Raw genomic sequence first — 19033 nt, forward strand, 5'->3', positions numbered from 1 at the left:
TCTGATTGTTTAATTCCAGCTGTAGCATTATGATAAGAACTGACACAAACGCTACAGCGTGATTTACTTGAGCCATGACTGACAGTGCGATATTTGTGCAAACTCAGTTAAAAACCCTGATTAAAATGCATTTTTCACTACACAGTGGGATTTGAGCCTCACCACTATGAAGGCATTACCCATCACATGCTGCTATTTGGTTGCATGCAGCCCGGGTCCTCCAGAGATGTCTGGTGAGAGTGTTACTTTTTTAAAGCTAGGGTTAAATGAATGTAGGCTAGTACCTTTTTTGCCATACAAGCAATGGATCAACCAATTCATTATAATAAACACCAACTGCTATTGATTGTCTTCAAATCAAGTTTAATAATTAATTTATTAACCTCTCAATACTATTGAGTAACGTTGATTGGTATGTAGGATCGTAAAAAACATGGTTTAGCTAAAAATTGTATTGAAATCTGCATTTGCCTTCCTCTCTTTAGTTTAATAATGTAATCACGGGCTGCAGAAATGTTTATGCCTTGTAACCCCCATCACTTTATTACTCTCTCTGTAGGAACTGCAATGAGATGGGAGACAAGGGTTACGGTTCTGCTCCCCCCTGTGCTAAGGGTAACCAGATCATTTATGCATGGGCAATGGATGCACCCAAGCTAGAACTGCCAGAGGGTAAGTAGAGATAAATTCTGGTAGTCTGTGCTGTTGTGCAACAACATTGATTAGAGTTACTGTAGCTATATGCTAACTTGATATTTTGGCAATGCCATTGTGTTATAAATAATTAAGTGCAAGGGTAATCTTAGTAGTATAACTCTACCATGAGAATGGCACATCAGGTAGCCTGTGCTGTTGCGAAATAATGTCATATTAGATTATACAGTTATTTTGTCATTTGTCATAAGATTAATTGCAATAGTATGTCATGAGAATAGCACCTACTGACCTCTGTTTCATCTTGTTAGTTATTACCTATTTAACCAAATTTGTTTCATGCTCAGGTGTTGGATTCAAGGTTGGAGGAAACACTGACATACAGTACCTTGTTCTACAAGTGCATTATGCACATCCTGAGAAACTAAGTGAGTACTGGTAGAAAATAAGGGAATTGAGCCTGGTTGGCGCATTAGGCTATTATCGAAGAGCTTCTTTTAGGTTCTGTCATAGATTCTGTCAACAACAGTGTGTTTGTAACACGCCAGTATAAACATAACTCAGAGTGAAAGATAACACACATAGTTTATTCGTCCACTTCTTATTCCGCCATCTTCCAACTACCTCGATCACACCACGTGACCCTTCACACGTACAAGACTACGCGGTGTGATACAGTGTTTTACATTCTCAGTGGTTCTGTTACCTTCCCATTACCACATATGGGCCCGCCAAAACGTGGCGATCCAAGCCACGAGGGATTTACGGTCCCCAGGCTCATAGATAGAGTCTTTAAGTATAGGACCATGTCCGACTATTACTCGCGCGCGTGGGCGCGGCGGCATCGGCGACCACATTCGTCTGCTACATGCCAGGGTTCAAAATTACGGGCAGCAAGCAGCAGCTTTCCTGGTTACAATCGTCAATTTGCTGCCCGCTCTCAACGTCGGCAAAATGCGCTCGCCGCCAAGAAATTCCTAATAAACCACAGCAAAGCACCCAAGATTCTGCCTGAGTGATTAAATTTGCTGTCTGCCGATTTTCTCTGGCAATGAATACTCGCTGCTTGGTAAACAGCTTCATGATTCTAACCCTGTTTGTGCTATCCTCGCGTGCAGACGGAGGGATGGACGACTCGGGGCTGGTGCTGAAGGCGACGACGACGCCGATGCCGAAGCGAGCCGGGGTGCTGCTGATGGGCACGGCCGGGGAGCTGGCGCCACACGCAGAGACGCACATGGAGACGGCGTGTCAGATCGAGGACGACATCGTCATGCACCCGTTCGCGTACAGGACCCACACCCACAGCCACGGTGAGTGTGGGGGGGGGGGGGGGTGCGGGGCGGTCGTGGGCCAGGGGTAAGGCATTCTAGCCTTAGAGATCGATTTATTAGAGACAAAGTTAGAGCAAGAGGTAGAGTTAGAGTTAGTAGGGCTAGTGGAGTGAATTCAACCAGGAGGTAAAGTGCAGGGGGGAGGAGATCATGGGGTCAGGCGAGGCGTGCCTGGGGTTGGCCAGCTCGGAGTATGTGACGGTTAGAGTTGGTTTAAGGTAGATTTAGAGTTATAGTTAGAAGGGGTGGTGGATTGAATTCAGCCGGGGTGAGCTGGGATGGCGATATGGGGTGCAGCCATGGTTAGCAGGGGGAAGTGGGTTGCAGCAGATGGGATAGGATGGGGATTGAGGAATGCAAAGTTAAGTCACATCCAGTTAAGTACATCACTAAACCAGGGTACTGTTAATTCATGTGCGCAATAACTGTGAGCACATGCCATAGCAACAGCAGATACAAGTACACGTGCATGTTGTGCTACTCTACATCACACATATTTTGAGGTTTTTGGACGATCGGTGTGCATGTTACTATCTGATCCTCAAACTCGACAGAGTGGATGTATTTGATAAGTATCTTGCAGGCACTGCCGTGTCAGGATACGATATCCGTGATGGAGAATGGAGGGAGATCGGAAAGGGAGATCCGCAGAAGCCTCAGGTTTGTAAGATTAACGAGCCTATATCTTTCCAATTTTTTCCAAGAGAGATAGTTTCTAGTGCAACTAATTTACTCGCATATTTATTAAATTAGTAACGTTGATAACAGTGAGGAAACCTGCAGGTGGTTTTATCACAAACCATATTGATTGCTTGTCTAATCGATTTTTCATCATTCACTCTCATAGCTCCCGCAACCGTTACGATGAAATAGTTGCACAGTGGCAGCAATGACGAAGCGTGCGATGTGACTTATAACTCACTCAACGTTTATTACAGATGTTCTACCTGATTAATAAGCCTGGAATGACCATTGAGCAAGGCGATATTGTGGTGAGTGTATAGCCTGTTAGGTGGTGCAGGATGTAAACCATAAAGCCCGGCGCACACGTGAGTAATTTTACTCACGTGTGCGGTGGATTTTCGTTGAGTAATTTGACGCATGCATCAAGAAACTCAATATCAAACGTGTTTGATAATTTTTGACTCATGCGTCATTTTACTCAAAGTGTGCACGTGAGCTGAGTAAATTTACTCAACACTGGTGATCACAGCGCATGCATTTAAATCATTGTGCGCCCAGTATTGGCTGCGCACAGTCACGTTATCTGCATTACCACTTATACCTTGAGTAATTTTACTCACGTGTGCGGCAAACGCTGAAAATATTACGCGTGAGTATTTTGACGCATGCATGATTTTACTCACGTGTGACTGTGTTCTAGCGCAGTGGATGCGATTCATACGCTCTGATGCAAGGCAGCCAGGTTTTCACTTCCTATGTTATTGTATATTTTCCCTGCTTGAGTGATCATGCTTTTACAACATGTATTACCTATCACCTTATCAACTAGATAACTGGTTGGAATAAATTACCTGTTCAGTCTCTCCTGAAAGACCAAGGGCTTCTCTTCTGCATGTATGCCACAGCAGTTCAGACCAGTTATACCAGCTCCAGCTGTTACTAATGCGAGGGCTGGCCTGTATATGAGAAGGCATTAATAGACATGATCTCCCTTCCCTAAATGTGATGAAATGACGACTCATACAAATCTAATTAGATTTATAAAGATATTATATTAGATTCTTAACTCACGTTAGTGAATTGGAATATATCACCCACTATTATATTAGCTTATTATTTCCCTTATTACAAAATCAGTAAATAATTTACTGTCTCTATCATAAAAATATTAATTACCATTGCACTGACGTCTACTGTCAGAGACCAGACCATACGACAATATGTGTTATGTGCTCTAGGCAGACATGGCTGGTCAAATTGGATATCGTTTTGCCGGTGTTCCTGACATTTGCACTTCCTCATTTCAGGCCGCACGTTGCACCATGATGAACAACGAGAACAAAGTCGTAAAAGTTGGGTAAGTATCCGCTCATGGTTGCTAACAGATGTGATGAATATAACAATAATACAGTGTAAGGTGCGGCTTATAATACAGTAGTACTTGTAACAGATACAGATGTTCTTCTAATATCATCTAATCCTAAACTCTGAAACATTTTTAATGAAATTATATACTGCAATTGAAGGTTATCTAACACTATTCACTGAATTGATTGTAATCTACAGTATTCTTACCTTGGAATAATTCACTTTATTTACTGTGAAGTCCCACATACCTGGCTGCATAGGTGGGCCACCATAGTTTAGGAACCGCTAATGATGCAGCACCCACAATGAGAACATTTCGCTCTGTTGCAGGGCCGGCATGGACGATGAGATGTGCAACTTCTACATCATGTACTGGGTGGACAACAATCGACTTCTGAGTCGCAACAACTGCTTCACGAGCGGGCCACCCAGCTTTTACTGGAGCAGCGTGCCCGAGCTCGGAGAAGCACCTGCCGACGCCAGCACATTGGACTAGTCGCGAGTGCTGCCATCTGGTGGAGCCTAGTTGAAGCATTTAGTGTGTGAGAGCTGTCGACTCAATGGGTCAAGGGAGGGGGGGGGGAGGAAGTTGAATATTGATGTTACATTAACTTCGTGCCTAATAACTTAAAAGCGTACATGTCAGGGTGATGTCTATTGAAGCAAATATGATTTGCAATACTTAATTACGCACCCACCTAGAAAGCATGCACGGAGATCGAGTTATTCCGTTGGAATGACATATTAAACTTGCAAGGATCCGCACCTAGCAACTAATGTAAATTATGAGCCAGCTTATTGCCAGCTTTCATATGCACACGTACTTGCATTTTTTAGAACTGATCTACCAATAGTTTGTGTAATCATGCACCCTGATCCATAGGATCAACAAGAACTATCTTGTGTCATGAGGAACTGACACATGGTAGCGACCAAGATGGAATCTTTGAGAATTTACTCACACAAGAATTTCATATGAATGTGCAGTCTGTGAAGATATGTGAGTAACAGGTTGATACCAGAGTAAACTCATTGATCGTTGATTCATTATTTTATTGTGGTATCCTGATATTATTGAGGTTGCAAGCAAGATGAACAAGAGTTAGCTATTTATTTAGTGCACAACATATATGGAATCTATATATTTACATCCCACCAATGAAACATTTGTTATAATTGTAAATCATATATATATATATATATATATATATATATATACATGCGTGTGTATTGTAGGATACTATTTATTTATTTGTATATGTTGCAAAATGAAGTTTTACCATGAGCAAATCAGCCATTGGTCTCATATTAAAATTTTAAAACATTCTATTACATGTTTAGCATATAAATATTGTGTTGAATGATATTAACATATTAAGTATTGCTTGCCTAGTTTAATTGCTACATTAAAAATTACATTAACAGCTATAAATTGATGGATTCATTAACAAGCAAATGGAAGAAAATGTATTTGTTTTCACAATGCAATGCTGTATAATGTATGCTGTACTTTACATTTATGTATAAATTAAACGTCTATTGTAGTTGTGTTGCCAACTGCACTGTTTGTATTTTTTGTATATAAATGTAAATGAACTTCAGTGTGTTTACAAGTAATATTGAGAAAATTATTAGAAAAATCTCGTATTCAGTTGAGTAATTACAACTGTAACTTATCATAATCACAATGGCAAAACAACAAATTGTGGAGGTAACATACTACACAACAGATTCAGATGTTGAAAGTTAAATCATGTAATGCTTAAACTGTGCAAAATGTGTTGGAAATGCATGCATAATACAAACTGGCTGCAGGTACATCAATGGTAGTCTACTGTATACCATCACCCCACAACAGCAGCAAATTATTCTCAACAACCATGATGACAACAAAGTATATGCCAGCAAGAATAGAGCTAAAATGTTATGAATAAGTTCACATAAAAGGTTTGCTGAAAATCGCCTATTAACGCTCAACAATGAGCACTAAAAGTGGGTAATTATAATCAGGAGTAGATAATAGGGAGGAGTGTGACATCAATAAACAAGGGAAATTTGTCATTTACTAGCCTTATAATACCTACGATTTACTACGCGTAACTCATCCAACTTGAGCTCAAATCGGACACAGTACATTCGCCTATCATCGTGCGAAATCGTTTCCTCGTAGACACCCGCAATCCGGAGATACAGCCTAAAACATACGACACGATTCTCCATTCTTTGGCCATCAATCCAACGCCATTGCGCGCCTATAATTCAAACAAAAGGCAGCTACCTAACGCGCTATTGCTAACTCAGCGAGGCATGTGGCTCGCTGGGAGATTAGGCATCAACACTCGGCGAGATAACCTTTGACCCGGTACACAGCTACACAGGCCACCTCTGTACATAGCTGGCATGCCTTCACGCACGCACGCCAACCGCATGATTAGCTCGTCGAGTGTTGCGTCGATGTCAAATCTCCCCGCGAGCCACAACGCCACATTCCGCATTCCGAGAGAGCAAACACAGGCTTTACACAGCGACTGCGCGGCAGTGTTGCTGCCTTTTGTCTGAATTATAGGCGCGCAATGGCGTTGGATTGATGGCCAAAGAATGGAGAATCGTGTCGTACGTTTTAGGCTGTACCTCCGGATTGCGGGTGTCTACGAGGAAACGATTTTGCACGATGATAGGCGAATGTACTGTGTCCGATTTGAGCTCAAGTTCGATGAGTTACGCGTAGTAAATCGTAGGTACTATAAGGCTAGTAAATGACAAATTTCCCTTGTTTATTGATGTCACACTCCTCTCTATTATCTACTCCTGTTATAATGAACCTGGTCGTTCACGTAGACGGCTTCCTTGTCGTTAGCTGTTGTCATTGTACCCGGTGCTTGTCTCTATGTGCGAGCGGATGCGCGAGGTGTCTGCCCTCAGCTCGCTGTCATCTGGCTTTAAGCTCAGAGCCGCGTCATAGTCCATGAGGCCTGAAAGCAAATACAGCAAAGTCCCTCACAGCATCATCACAAGATACACATTCACAAATTTACTGAAATTACACATTACACATTTTTTACTGACATTACACATTACACATTTTTTACTGACATTAGTGGGTGCTCATTGTTTATTTCTGTACGTATCATTTAGCAGTGAAAACGGTAGAAAAGCTTTACCACCGTACAGTAACCCAGGCCATTTACTAGCTGTGTCTAATTAGGGACTATATATGTATGTAGGCAGCTAAAGGTTTACCTTCTGGATATAGTTGCAGCTCACAAAATGCTGTGCCCCGTCGTACATGCGCCTTCACACGTGCCTCTCTGTTTCCCTCCACTGGGGGCACCAACAACTCCAGAGCCTAACAAACAAAATCGCACACATTAGGAATGTGAGTGCTGTGAGGGTTAGTAAGATTTGTATGACTGAAACCGCTACGCCATCCATGCTATAATACGTTGTACTTTGATTACACTTCGATTTATTGACGACTATAAATGGCTTTATGTAAAACCACCAAGAGAAATTAATACAACAAACTGGAGAAAAAAGTTTCAGGGCACCGCCCTATACAGGAATTACCACATTCAATGTTGCCTATCATGAGGTGCTGTCACCTGGTTGCTGATGCGAAAAGTTTATCAAAAGACATGGGAATGAGGTCATAGTAGACCTACCTTGGAGCTGTCTTCAATGCATTTGTGAAAGTTTCTCACCAATAAGTGACAGGCAGCTCTGTTGGAAAACAACCTGATCGTGTTTGATAAGGAACAATTAATCTTTCATGTAAATCTCCAACAATTCCATTAAGACTGATTCCCAGTACTACACTTTACACCAGCATTAATTCAATTACAAGACCAAAAATTACGTGAGGAGAGAGTAGGGGATAGGGAGAGGACAAGAGAGAAGGAGAGGCAGAGGGAGAGGGAGAGGGAGAGGGAGCAGAGAGAGAGGGGGAGAAAGAGGAAGAGATAGAAGCAGTGAGAGATAGAAAGAGAGAGAGGGAGAGAAAGAGGAAGAGATAGAAGCAGTGAGAGATAGAAAGAGAGAGAGAAAGAAAGAGAGATAACGGGATAATAGGAGAAGCGAAGGAGCCAAAAATCACAACAACCCCAACCATAATTCTTATGCTTTCTTTACCCATAATTGTGATACTAACTGTCTAACACCAACAATATCTGTCATACCATACCCCTAACTGCAACTGCAACACCACCTGCATGCATAATCATAACTGAAGACAACTTGTATATTTTGTCACCTATATATCTGCTGTCGTTCATTTATAAGGATACGCTGGCAGTTTAGCATTTAGGCGGATGGCATGGGAGTAAACACTGATCGCGCCTTCTACGTTTCCTTGTGTGAAGAATGAGCTGAAACATGGAGAGGTATGAGCAGATGTCATGCACCATGCATATACATATTCTGATTACAGGCAAAGCGACCAATAAATGGATCTCAGAGGGATCATGACCACATGTGCTATTACCACTTAAATGGAGAAATCATAGATGTTGACACAGATTTTTAGAATGCCTAGGACATTTGATTAAAAGAATCCAGTTTGACAATTTCCAATCACAATTGCCCTGTGTCTGACAGCAAAATTAATTAAACACGGATTTAAGGCTACCATAAATCATGAAAACCATAAATTGTTCCTGCTTTCACAATCTAGAGATTGCACAGTAGCTACGTAACACAGCGACTTTGAGGTGACAGGTTAACCAAAAAAATCTATGCGTCTGGCTTTGACTCCATCTACACATAACCATTTCACATTATGTACGTGCTTTCTAAGCTGTGTTGTCTGCCTCGTTGTATGTTGGGTTCACTCACTCTCCTTTCTCCTTCAGCCACACAGGATCCCTCTCCTCCTCTGTAAGGTCCATGTCATCTGCCTCAATTCGCTTCCTCGCTTCTACCTGCTTCTTCAACCACTGAAATATATAGAATAAAATGTAGAGTACACACAAATAGAGTCGTCACTTTTAATTCATGCGGGTAATGTTTTACTTCATGTCTTCTGAAATACAGAATGTGAGCCCAGCAGCTCATTCCTTTACCAAGATATGGTACTCAGTACATTATGACAAAATCTCTACATTCTATTAATTCTCTATAAAATATTTATTATTCTCTTAAAATTTCTATAAATTTATTCACCAAGTTATTTTTCGAAAGGAACACAATAAATAACATTGACAACGTAGAAAAAATCATGGCAGCATCATCTCCATGACAACACCGGAACAAAGAGCCAACAACTATCTAACACTACTCAAGTACTTATTTACATTCATCAGCATCTTCTATTAAAGCAGGGCTTGAAACTAACCTAAAATGTTCACTAGCCAGCAGGGCTAGTGACCTGTAAAATCTACTAGCCCTTAAAAATATCTCCCAGCCCTTACTTTTCTGAAGTGCCGCGCTGAGGCTACGCAGTGAGTAAAATTTTGCCATTTGCGGGGAGGTGGGGGGAGGTGAGGTGCATGGGTGGATCTGGGTTTTGATTTTAGACGCTCCGAGATGCATTCTGCGAAATCCTGACTGTGAAAATTTAGATTCAGCGCATATATTCAGTATATATATATATATATATATATAATATATATATATATATATATAAATATACATAAATATATATATTATATATCAAGAGCTAATAAATACCTAGAGTGTTACAACGCGGAAAATAGTGCCATTTCACGGCAATATTATTCTACTTTTGTATGGCGTTCTAGAATAAGTTCATGGTATTGCGTTAAGCAGCATCTTGCTCTCTAAAATAGAGCAACCGCTTGTCTCTACGATACTCCTAGGCCGAGATATTGGAGGCGTAATCATGCCTCCCACAGGCCTCAGTAGAATATATTGCCCGTGAAAATAGCAGCTATTCCCAGTTTTTCCATTGTACACTCTAGGTGTATATTAGCTCCTTGATATACTATACCAGTGCTCAATTTTAAGGTTTTTTTTGGCGTTGTCCCGGAGGACATGGTTGTCCCTCAAGGGTTTTGGTTGTCCGGATATTATTTAAACATGTGCTGCATGCGCTCTGCTCACGTGATGCTCAGTGCTGTAAAGCAAAAGGCCTAATCATGTACATTTTGTACGTATTGCAGTGACAGCAGACCTGGCCATTCCGCATTGTTTCACTCATTATATCAGAGCAGATAAAGAAGCGTCTTTCTTTATTCTAGATAAAGTAAAAGGAAGCGTCCTTCTTTATCTGCCTCTGTGATATATTGAAGATAATAAAATATTCGTAAGTGGTAAATGATGCTGGCGATCAATGCACTATAATAATAGTAATGTAAAAGTTGCATGAAATTTATTCATGAAACTTACATTGAAGTTAACTAATGTGTACTAATAGTACTGAAATAAGACTACTAACATTACTAACATCTAACACCTGTGTCAATCACAGATGAGTAAAAATTGAAAATTGGACACGAACATTTGTGTTAAAAAACATTGTGTAATAAACGAAACATTAGTGTTTGTTAAACACGTGATTGTTATACTTTGTATCTAAGGAAGCCAGACAATGCGTCTAGGACATGTACGTTTGCAGCGTATTTGTGCAACCCTGGCCGTATGTAAAATGAACGGCGCGCATTATGATATAACAAGAGCGCCGCAGAGCGTCTGGCTCATCTGAGGTTCTGCTTGCTAACGATTATAAACGTAAAATTTCAGTCGTACGCTATACCACATTTGTTAGGTCGGCAGATATGCAGACACGCAGTTGCGTACACAATCATTGTAGGCACACGGCCCACTATCGCAGTCGAAATGGAGGGTAGCGGAGGGTGGGGGAGGTGGCGGGAGGGTGGGGGGAAGGGGCGGGGAAGGTGGGGGAGGGGAAGGGGGAGGGTGGGGCAGGGGGCTTTATAGCAAAAGCGTTCAGCTCCTTTGTTAACAGTCAACAAATCACATGTTTAACCTCCTCTTAGCAGGCTGCAAAAGGTATCCGACACTTACTCTCGCAGTGTCAGCAGAAGGGAGCATTTCATGGTCCTTTCATAATAAGCCCCATAAAAAGCTAGGTCACGCGCTGAAAAAAAAGTTTTTTCGAATCGCTCCGTCAGAGCCATGTGCCTCAGAAAATGCTCTAAATCTGGCCCTGTGCCCCATTGACTTTTGACCTGTGACGGCTCCATTTCGGCACAGTGATGGCTTTTCCTACCATGATGCGTATAGCACGAAACTATCACGCAGCCGAGTCCGAGGGCGTTTAGATTTGTGCCGCAATTTCTGCATTTGCTCCCTATATCCTGTTAAGTTAAGAGTGAACTGTTCGCCCTTATTTACACCTCTTGACCTTTGACCTTTGGCCCCCCCAGCTTACGACATCCAACTCCGTTTTCGGATACCCCGCACGTCCGCAATATCGTGACGCGTACGTCGAGCGGTTAAGATTTCGTGCCCGAACTGTGACGACGCACGGACGGCACGGCACGGACGCAACGGAACGCACACGCCGACGCCATCATGCGATTCTAGAAGCTGCCCATCTGACTATGTCAGATGAGGCTAAAATTCCACTCGCCACACAGGGCTGCGGCAGACAAGACTATTCTACTAGCCTTACTAATTTCTACTAGCTCGAGGCGAGACGGGGCGAGCGTTGTTTCAAGCCATGTAAAGGGAGAGTTTACTCTAGGTTTAGCGGTTATTTTCAGCTAATTTAGGTTATAATTACGCTACATAAAAATTCATGTTCAATCACCATTAGAAATATTATTAAAAATGTTTTAAAAACCAACGACTACAGTTTGATTACAACGACGGTGGCGCCACTCAAAGCGCACGATCTGATAAGTTGCGCAAACCACTTTCCAGCCAAGGGCTACAGACCGAGGGTGTTTCTTATTTATTAATTTCTCAAAGCAAAAGGATTGTATTTTCTTATAAACGACATATAGTTTCAGTTATAATATGGATAAATTTGCCCTAAATGAATATCGTTCGGTTAAATGCATTTAGGTATAAATATAATTGCACTTTTGTGATTAGCCCTCAGTCTGTAACCTGCAAAATAAAATTGTCAATACGCAACTTTTCGGGGTGGCAGCACGGTCGCGGCGGGTATCATGCGCCGCTTCAAATTTCGTAGCGTTGATGTGGGAATAATTATAACAATTAAATTAGGTATCTGGTAACAAATACGTGTGGGTATAGACAATTTGTTATACAGTAAGTACAGTTGTATGCAGTAAAATCCTAGAGGCTACTGTCCCTTTAAGTTCTAGTTTTTCTCCGCTATTATGCGCAGGGCACTGCATGGCTCTGCCCACATTTTGTGCTATACCTCCTCCTCCAGGGGCGTTTGTGACTCGCGTGTCGGCGTGGGGAACACCCTAGGTGAAAATGTCACTGAGATCGTGCCAGCAGGACGGACACTGGCTTCTGTCACACGTGGTGCTAAAAACAAATTGGTTTACTTCGTAATGATATAAAAAGAAAAAAGAAAACCGAAACGTTTTATCCATTTGCGTAGTTGTGATACTGCAATATATATGAGTGTGACATGCACAACATCAATATACTATTTCTAAAATATACATAAACTTATTGGGTTCATGCCACTGAACATGAAAGTAAAAGTTTATGACAGTTTTCTAGCATCCCATCTCAGTGAAAATGCATCATGCACATACAAAAACATTATCAACCATATACCCAGATGCAAGCATTTTGCTTCTCCACAATTACTTCAAAATGTGAGTGGGGCACATAACAGTTGCCATTTTCACAATGACCAGTTCGAGTTGGCAAAGGGAAACTGACCGCCCTTTGACTTCTGCATCACAGCTGCTGAAACTCTTTTCATATCACAAGGATTGGAAATGCTGTCACTAGATGGAGTAGGTGTCTTGCTCGTATGGTCCAAAGGTTCTGCCACAGAGTGGTATCTTTCTGCATCGCGTATTCGCATAACCTCCAGTGCTTGTGTAGCTGCTATCCGTTCCTGCTCCTTGACTGCTTCTATCCTTTCCCTTTCTTCCTGTTCCAGCTACAGTGATGAATAAAAAAAAATGAATAAGCTACCATGCCATATCGGACATGGTGGACATTCTATTCTCTGGCTCTTCCCTCCTGCTCTAACTGTAGTGATGAATGAAAGGTAAGAGAAATCATTGTGAAATACATTTGTGTGTTCATTATATACACTCAATCCTGGTTGACCTTCTTCGATTAGGGACAATTACGCATGTGACATACATGTATGAGCACAAAAGTGTTGTAAGCGATACATATTAAGATGAAAAAAATATACAGATTGAATGCATAATTACAAGTAGGCAACACCTGCATTTGTTTCTGGACTGCAAATCGCTTTTCTTCCTGCTTTCTCACAGCTTTCTCCTTAGCATGTCTCTCACTTCTCTTCTGTTCAAATATTAATGCTTCTTCTCTCCTCTGCGTGAGCTGTGCCTTATCATCTGAGAGGTATATATCCATGACAGTGATATGAACATCCCAACAATAGAATTCCATTCAAACAAGATAACAAAAATGTTCTGTATACACACTTTGGTTCTGAGTAAAGGAGCTTGGTCATGTATACTTTACAAAAAATCTTCTGCTACGATTTTCACACTGTAGCAACAGTACAAGGTGCCAATGTGTATGGTCAATTTTACTTCAAAGTCCTAGAATTGTATTGACATATATGGCATATGTGGTACACCACCTACATTAAACGGATATACTTACTATAATAATACCACAACTACCACACGATGTACATACCGAACATAGGTGAAGTGAGATGCGTCCACAGACCCTTGGTTTGCTTAAATAATGAGAACTGCACAATGCCGTTTCCAACTCTTGCTTTGCTCCTGTCATCGTCAACAGCAGCATGAAGTACAATCTCAAACAGATACGGCGGAAAACTGACCTGAAAAGTTCAATGACATGTGGCTAATGGAGAAATAACTTGAAATTTGAATACAAACAAAATTCCAGCTCTCGGCATTATTAAAAGTTAAATTGTGGTTTATGCTAAACGGTAAACCTAAACATTCCTGTTTTAATTTTGACGAGACACGTACATTACCTGACCACATTACATGATGTGAGAGTAAATATAAGAACAGTTTCACACAGTCAAGTTCCACATCCTATCATCACTAACCCTCTTCTTAGCGTAACTGTGATTCCCTGATCATGATGGATTACCTGAAAGTGTAAACCGTTTACTAAACGCACGGCCCACCGCACCTGCGGCTACGTTAGTAACGCTGCAAGACCAGAATCACTCAGTGACTCACCTTGATGTATTCGTCTGTGGAAACTATGCTTATTTTGGATGGCTTCACACCTTTTAATGGCAAAACTATGTTAACAGTATCGTCATCTTCATTCCAAGCAAAATCTTTTATAATGATGGGCATCGTAGCTTCAATAATTACACCATTCCTGTAAAAATATAGGGTAAACTAACGGCATCACCATCACTAGGTACGCGCGCTTCAGCCTGTGCGGTAGATGAGTAACATATCTTTTCACCCTCACTAAACAACGATGTAACGAGTGGGTAACCCGTCTAACTTTTCCTACGATTCCGTACCCTGGCGGATCCGCAGCAACCTGCAAGTGAATATCGACCAGTTACGTCAGGCCATGTCTACGAAGTTACGAACGCGCGTTCTTGATACACAGATAAAAATTGTAAACATACATAGTGTTTTTACGTTTCCGTATGTGTGGAAACTATAGTATTGGATTTGATCTATCGGATTCCGGTGATGGGTACTAGGCACTCTAAAACCATGTGTTCAAGGTTTATAGGAAGTTTAGTAGGCGCAATAGTCGGTGACTGTATAGGTGCTGACTTTGAGTGTCGACCCTTCGTGGATACGCTGCATCTGAGCAATTTCTTGACCTCGATGGCCGGCAAAACTGGACGTAATTGTGTTTACTTCGTTACTATTGTTAAAGTGGCGTGTTGCTACACGTTGATATGTCAGCGTAGCCCATAAACTAGACAGATTGCTCTAGGTTTGTAGCCCTTCAGGCTTCACTCTGTAATGTAGATTCTGTACTATCATACTAGGCCTATGGCTCAAGGGGTCGTTGTCGTAACAGGTACTACAGATATGTACCCGAGGTACATATATGTATACACAAAGTGTACCAGACTTGTACTACAGAAGTGTACCCTAACCCTAACACTAACCCTAACCCTAACCCTAACCATAACTCTAACCCTAACCCTAACCCTAAACATACCTCATATAAAAATATAAACATAATACTAAACAACCTAAAACTACCTCGGGTACATATCTGTAGTACCTGTTACTACAACGACCCTTCGTGCCATACTATGGTGAGTAATTTTGTGAGTATAATTTACTATGGTGAGCTTACTATAGCAGTCTCACACAGGATGCACTCATACAATTCTGTACATAGTCCTGTCTCAGAACAAAGTCAAAGAACTACGCAGTAATATATTATAGAGCTGGGCAGACAATGTTGCTATAACCCTAGCTCTATAGAACTATAACCCAAGCCACCCTTCCAGGGCACAGCCTCAGGTGTGATATATTGGACAATTGAAGTCCAATTTCATAACTACTGTAACGTTTTTATACATAGAAATACATTCAATAACGTATTCAATTTCTAATCTGGCGCCCAATTAGTAATAAACACAATAGAAATAACTGAATAGTAATCTAGGTCATGTGACGTCATAGCCCCATGTTGATCGAGCGACGCCACGCTAACGCACGTTGAGTGTTGTGTATAAGATGGAAACAGACGGCGATAATTTCAATGATTCTAGTGATTATACTCAGATGATGATATTTATAGTGATTTACCAGGTGGATATAGGTTTGAGCCTGAATATACACAAGAAGAAATTGAGGAGAATAGTCTGAAAAAGCAACGCAAAGAGTCGGCACAAACTTCTCAAGAATCAGAACAGTCACAACATGGCGGAATGGAAGCTTCGGTACCCGATAGGACTGTAGACAAATACTGCTGTTCTTGTGGTGTTTGTGAATTAATGAGTACGGCACCTGCCACCTGAATGTATAATATGCTGCCATGAGAATGAGAAGACCAGGGTTATTGTAGACCAGGTGAGTCATGCGAGTACACTGATCACCGGGCTTATCACGCTCGGTCAGAATCATGTATCTGTAGGGCCTACATGTACATGCATCTACGCACGGCAAGTCATGTACATATACCGTGAATGCATTATCCACGCAGGTAATATGTATGTACATGAATATAAGTACATTTACAGGCTACATGTTTGTGTCTTGACATGATAAATGAGCATGAAAAATAACAAAAAACATCGAATATTTAACCACCGCACACACTATGTTTACATAATGACGTCGCTCAACATGGGGCTGTGACGTCACATGTTCTAGATTACTATTCAGTTATTTCTATTGTGTTTATTACTAATTGGGCGCCAGATTTGAAATTGAATACGTTATTGAATATAAATCTATGTATAAAAACGTTACAGAAGTTATGAAATTTGACTTCAATTGTCCTTTAATGTGGTAACACAGTGCGTTTTATTATATTTCAGGTGGAAACAAGGTCAGTTATACAGACGATACGGCCATGACAAGATCTGTGGCTGATTCACTCATTTCAAAAAAGGCATTTAATGCATCAGACATGGCTATGAGGTAAAGTAAATGTGCGTAAGTGCATGGGGGTATGTGTTTGTGCAAGTTTTTTTTATTTGGTCATGATACATGTACGCAGTATATTCAGTCTTATCTATGTAACCGAGCAATATCGATAGGAAATCTATTTCTGTGAACAAATAAAATGTACTGCCTTATTGCAATCTACAACACGTAAAGTTAAAAAAGGCTTCCCTCCAGACTGTCAAATTGGCAAGCTTTGGAAGTTCATATTAGATCCGCAGTACAATATAGCCACACATGGGATAGTTTGTTCCACAACCATGCAGTCTGCAGGTTTTTATAAAACTGACCATACCCAAACTGTTCTACAGTGCATACGTACGTTTTTGATGTACAAAAGTATTTGGAAGTACAAAGGAGGCTACATCATTTGTTCAGGTTTGCCGAAGAGTACTTCCAGAATCCAGGCCGAGGCTACGGAGCCAATGTTGTCCAGGTTTTCCAAGACCTGCATGTGGATCGATACGCGGATGTGTACCAGTCAGCGAGGGAGCAGTTTGGTGGGACTGGATCCTATGGCAATGGAGGAGGCATGCGAATAGCACCAGTAGCACTTTTTGCAATGAATGATACAGAGAAACTTATCCAGGTATCTATTGGTATAGACTCTCCTTAAAGTTTTGCAGTCTTCTATAATGAGGTATGCTGCAGTCATTAATTGAGAGAGAAGGAGTAACTGTGTAAGTGAGTGAGTCAGTGAGTGTGTGCTGAGTGACAATTTTGCACTCCTCTGTTATGACATATACTGCAGACATTGAGAGAGAAGGAGTGACTGTGTAAGTGAGTGAGTCAATGAGTGAGTGCCGAGTGACAATTTTGCACTCCCCTGTTATGACATATACTGCAGACATTGAGGGAGAAGGAGTGACTGCGTAAGTGAGTGAGTCAATGAGTGAGTGCCGAGTGACAATTTTGCACTCCCCTGTTATGACTTATACTGCAGACATTGAGAGAGAAGGAGAGACTGTGTAAGTGAGTGAGTCAGTGCGTCAGTGAGTGTGTGCCGAGTGACATGGCCATGGGCAAGTCTATACCTACTTTCTCACTGGCTTTCTCTCATGCTCTTGCCTTTCTTTCTTATGCATGCACACTCACTTACGTACTTGTTTGTTTGTTTCAGATTGCACGAGACAGTACTTTAATCACCCACACAAATAAGAAAGGCTATAATGGTGCTATACTACAGTGCTTAGCCGTGCAGCAAGCTCTCACACATCAACATGCGCCGAGTGTTCGTCTAAGCAGAGAAAAATTTGTTGAAGATTTGCAAGAAAAGATGAAGAAAATAGAAGGGTCGGTACATGGTTGTCACCATGAACTTATTATCATTGTTGTAGGCAGGAAATTGAAAAGAGCAAATGTCTTTTAAAATATGATGTGAGCCATATACATTCATTAACCGCATGGTGTAATAGTAGCTGGTAATCACAGACAGCTTGGGCTCAAAAAAAATTGCACACGCATATATTTCTATAGACACTATCAAGACAGGTTGTTTGCAATACCTGCAACAATGACAAAATGTGTTTGTTCAAAATCACACTATCTTGAAACAAAAGTATTAAGTGTGTTTAGCTTTTAAAAGGTAATTTTCATCCATGTGCTTTCTAGGAAGCTCGATGATGCAAACAAAGCTACGAAGGCATCGGAAGAGGAAGCTAAAGTTAAAGATGTGAAAACCCAAGGTGACCCATCCAGCAAAGATTTTTTTTATGTAGAATACCTGCAGAAGGTGAAGACGCTTATCAGTTATGGAGATGTGCCACGTATAAAAATAAAACACGTTCTAGGTATGTTCTTATTTCGGTTTTGGGTTTTTACAAAGATCAGTTGAAGCCATAGGAGCATGCTGATTAACAGAGCTTGAAAAAAAAATATATATATATATATAAATTCCACGTGTGGCCAAACGTTACGTCACGATGTACTACTTCCAAATGTTAACTGACAGGTCACTATGGGACGCCATGCAGGACAGGTTAATTATGTGTACAAAACCGGACAAAATTTAGGGGTCGTAGGGCGGGCCCGCCACTGGCAAAACCAATTCTGTCAAGCTGGGCGTTTTTCCCTGTCCACAAAACTCAATTCTTTCAATCTCTGTCCCACAAAACTCAATTATTGTGAACACAAAACTCATTCTGTCAATTCCGTCTGTCCCACAAAAACTCAATTTTGTGAAGCCACAAAACTGGCAATTCGTCAATCCTGTCTCCAAAAAACGCTCAATTTGTGAACACGAAAATGTCAAATCTGTGCAAATCCCTGTCCCAAAAAAACTCCAATTGCTGT

The 19033-nt window shown here is 41.2% G+C and overlaps 3 protein-coding genes across 7 annotated transcripts in view; 2 read left to right on the forward strand and 1 right to left on the reverse strand.

The window, feature by feature from the left end:
* The window catches only part of LOC106817102 (probable peptidylglycine alpha-hydroxylating monooxygenase 1), a 10395-nt gene extending 4798 nt beyond the window's left edge, over nt 1–5597 (forward strand). Inside the window, exons 3-10 of the mRNA XM_014821749.1 lie at nt 146–233; nt 560–672; nt 1002–1082; nt 1773–1967; nt 2572–2648; nt 2927–2980; nt 3980–4029; nt 4371–5597. Of these exons, the coding sequence (XP_014677235.1) occupies nt 146–233; nt 560–672; nt 1002–1082; nt 1773–1967; nt 2572–2648; nt 2927–2980; nt 3980–4029; nt 4371–4536 (824 nt within the window). The 3' untranslated portion in view covers nt 4537–5597. The remainder of the gene's footprint in view (nt 1–145; nt 234–559; nt 673–1001; nt 1083–1772; nt 1968–2571; nt 2649–2926; nt 2981–3979; nt 4030–4370) is intronic.
* Nucleotides 5598–6791: 1194 nt separating this feature from the next.
* On the reverse strand, nt 6792–14508 carry LOC106817104 (dyslexia susceptibility 1 candidate gene 1 protein homolog). The gene is made up of 10 exons (XM_014821756.1): nt 14321–14508; nt 13797–13947; nt 13353–13486; nt 12831–13056; nt 12352–12464; nt 8871–8971; nt 8324–8404; nt 7703–7775; nt 7281–7386; nt 6792–7012 (listed from the first exon to the last, which is right to left on the reverse strand). The coding sequence occupies exons 1-10, from the start codon at nt 14441–14443 to the stop codon at nt 6894–6896; spliced, it is 1227 nt and encodes a 408-aa protein (XP_014677242.1). The 5' UTR covers nt 14444–14508; the 3' UTR covers nt 6792–6893.
* A 165-nt stretch (nt 14509–14673) lies between these two features.
* LOC106817103 (poly(ADP-ribose) glycohydrolase ARH3-like) overlaps nt 14674–19033 on the forward strand; it is a 7321-nt gene continuing 2961 nt past the window's right edge. For 2 of the 5 annotated variants that reach the window (XM_014821750.1, XM_014821751.1), the window contains exons 1-5: nt 14674–14957; nt 16615–16717; nt 17120–17330; nt 17862–18034; nt 18353–18531. In XM_014821750.1, the coding sequence (XP_014677236.1) occupies nt 14798–14957; nt 16615–16717; nt 17120–17330; nt 17862–18034; nt 18353–18531 (826 nt within the window). In that variant the 5' untranslated portion in view covers nt 14674–14797. Of the gene's footprint in view, nt 14958–16107; nt 16145–16254; nt 16278–16614; nt 16718–17119; nt 17331–17861; nt 18035–18352; nt 18532–19033 lie in introns of those variants that run through there. The other 3 variants (XM_014821754.1, XM_014821752.1, XM_014821753.1) reach the window with 3 other exon arrangements.

This window comes from Priapulus caudatus, unplaced genomic scaffold, assembly GCF_000485595.1.
Source record: "Priapulus caudatus unplaced genomic scaffold, Priapulus_caudatus-5.0.1 Scaffold1596, whole genome shotgun sequence".
Taxonomy (NCBI): Eukaryota; Metazoa; Priapulida; class Priapulimorpha; order Priapulimorphida; family Priapulidae; genus Priapulus; species Priapulus caudatus.

What these genes read in the sequence shown, in the direction of transcription:
- LOC106817104 (XM_014821756.1), bottom strand. Translation starts at nt 14,443, where the DNA reads ATGCCCATCATTATAAAAGATTTTGCTTGGAATGAAGATGACGATACT. An exon ending in CAGTCCAGAAACAAATGCAG is followed by an intron (nt 13,057 to 13,352) that starts GTGTTGCCTACT and finishes TCATCACTGTAG; the next exon opens with CTGGAACAGGAAGAAAGGGA. An exon ending in CTAAATGCTAAACTGCCAGC is followed by an intron (nt 7,776 to 8,323) that starts GTATCCTTATAA and finishes AAACACGATCAG; the next exon opens with GTTGTTTTCCAACAGAGCTG.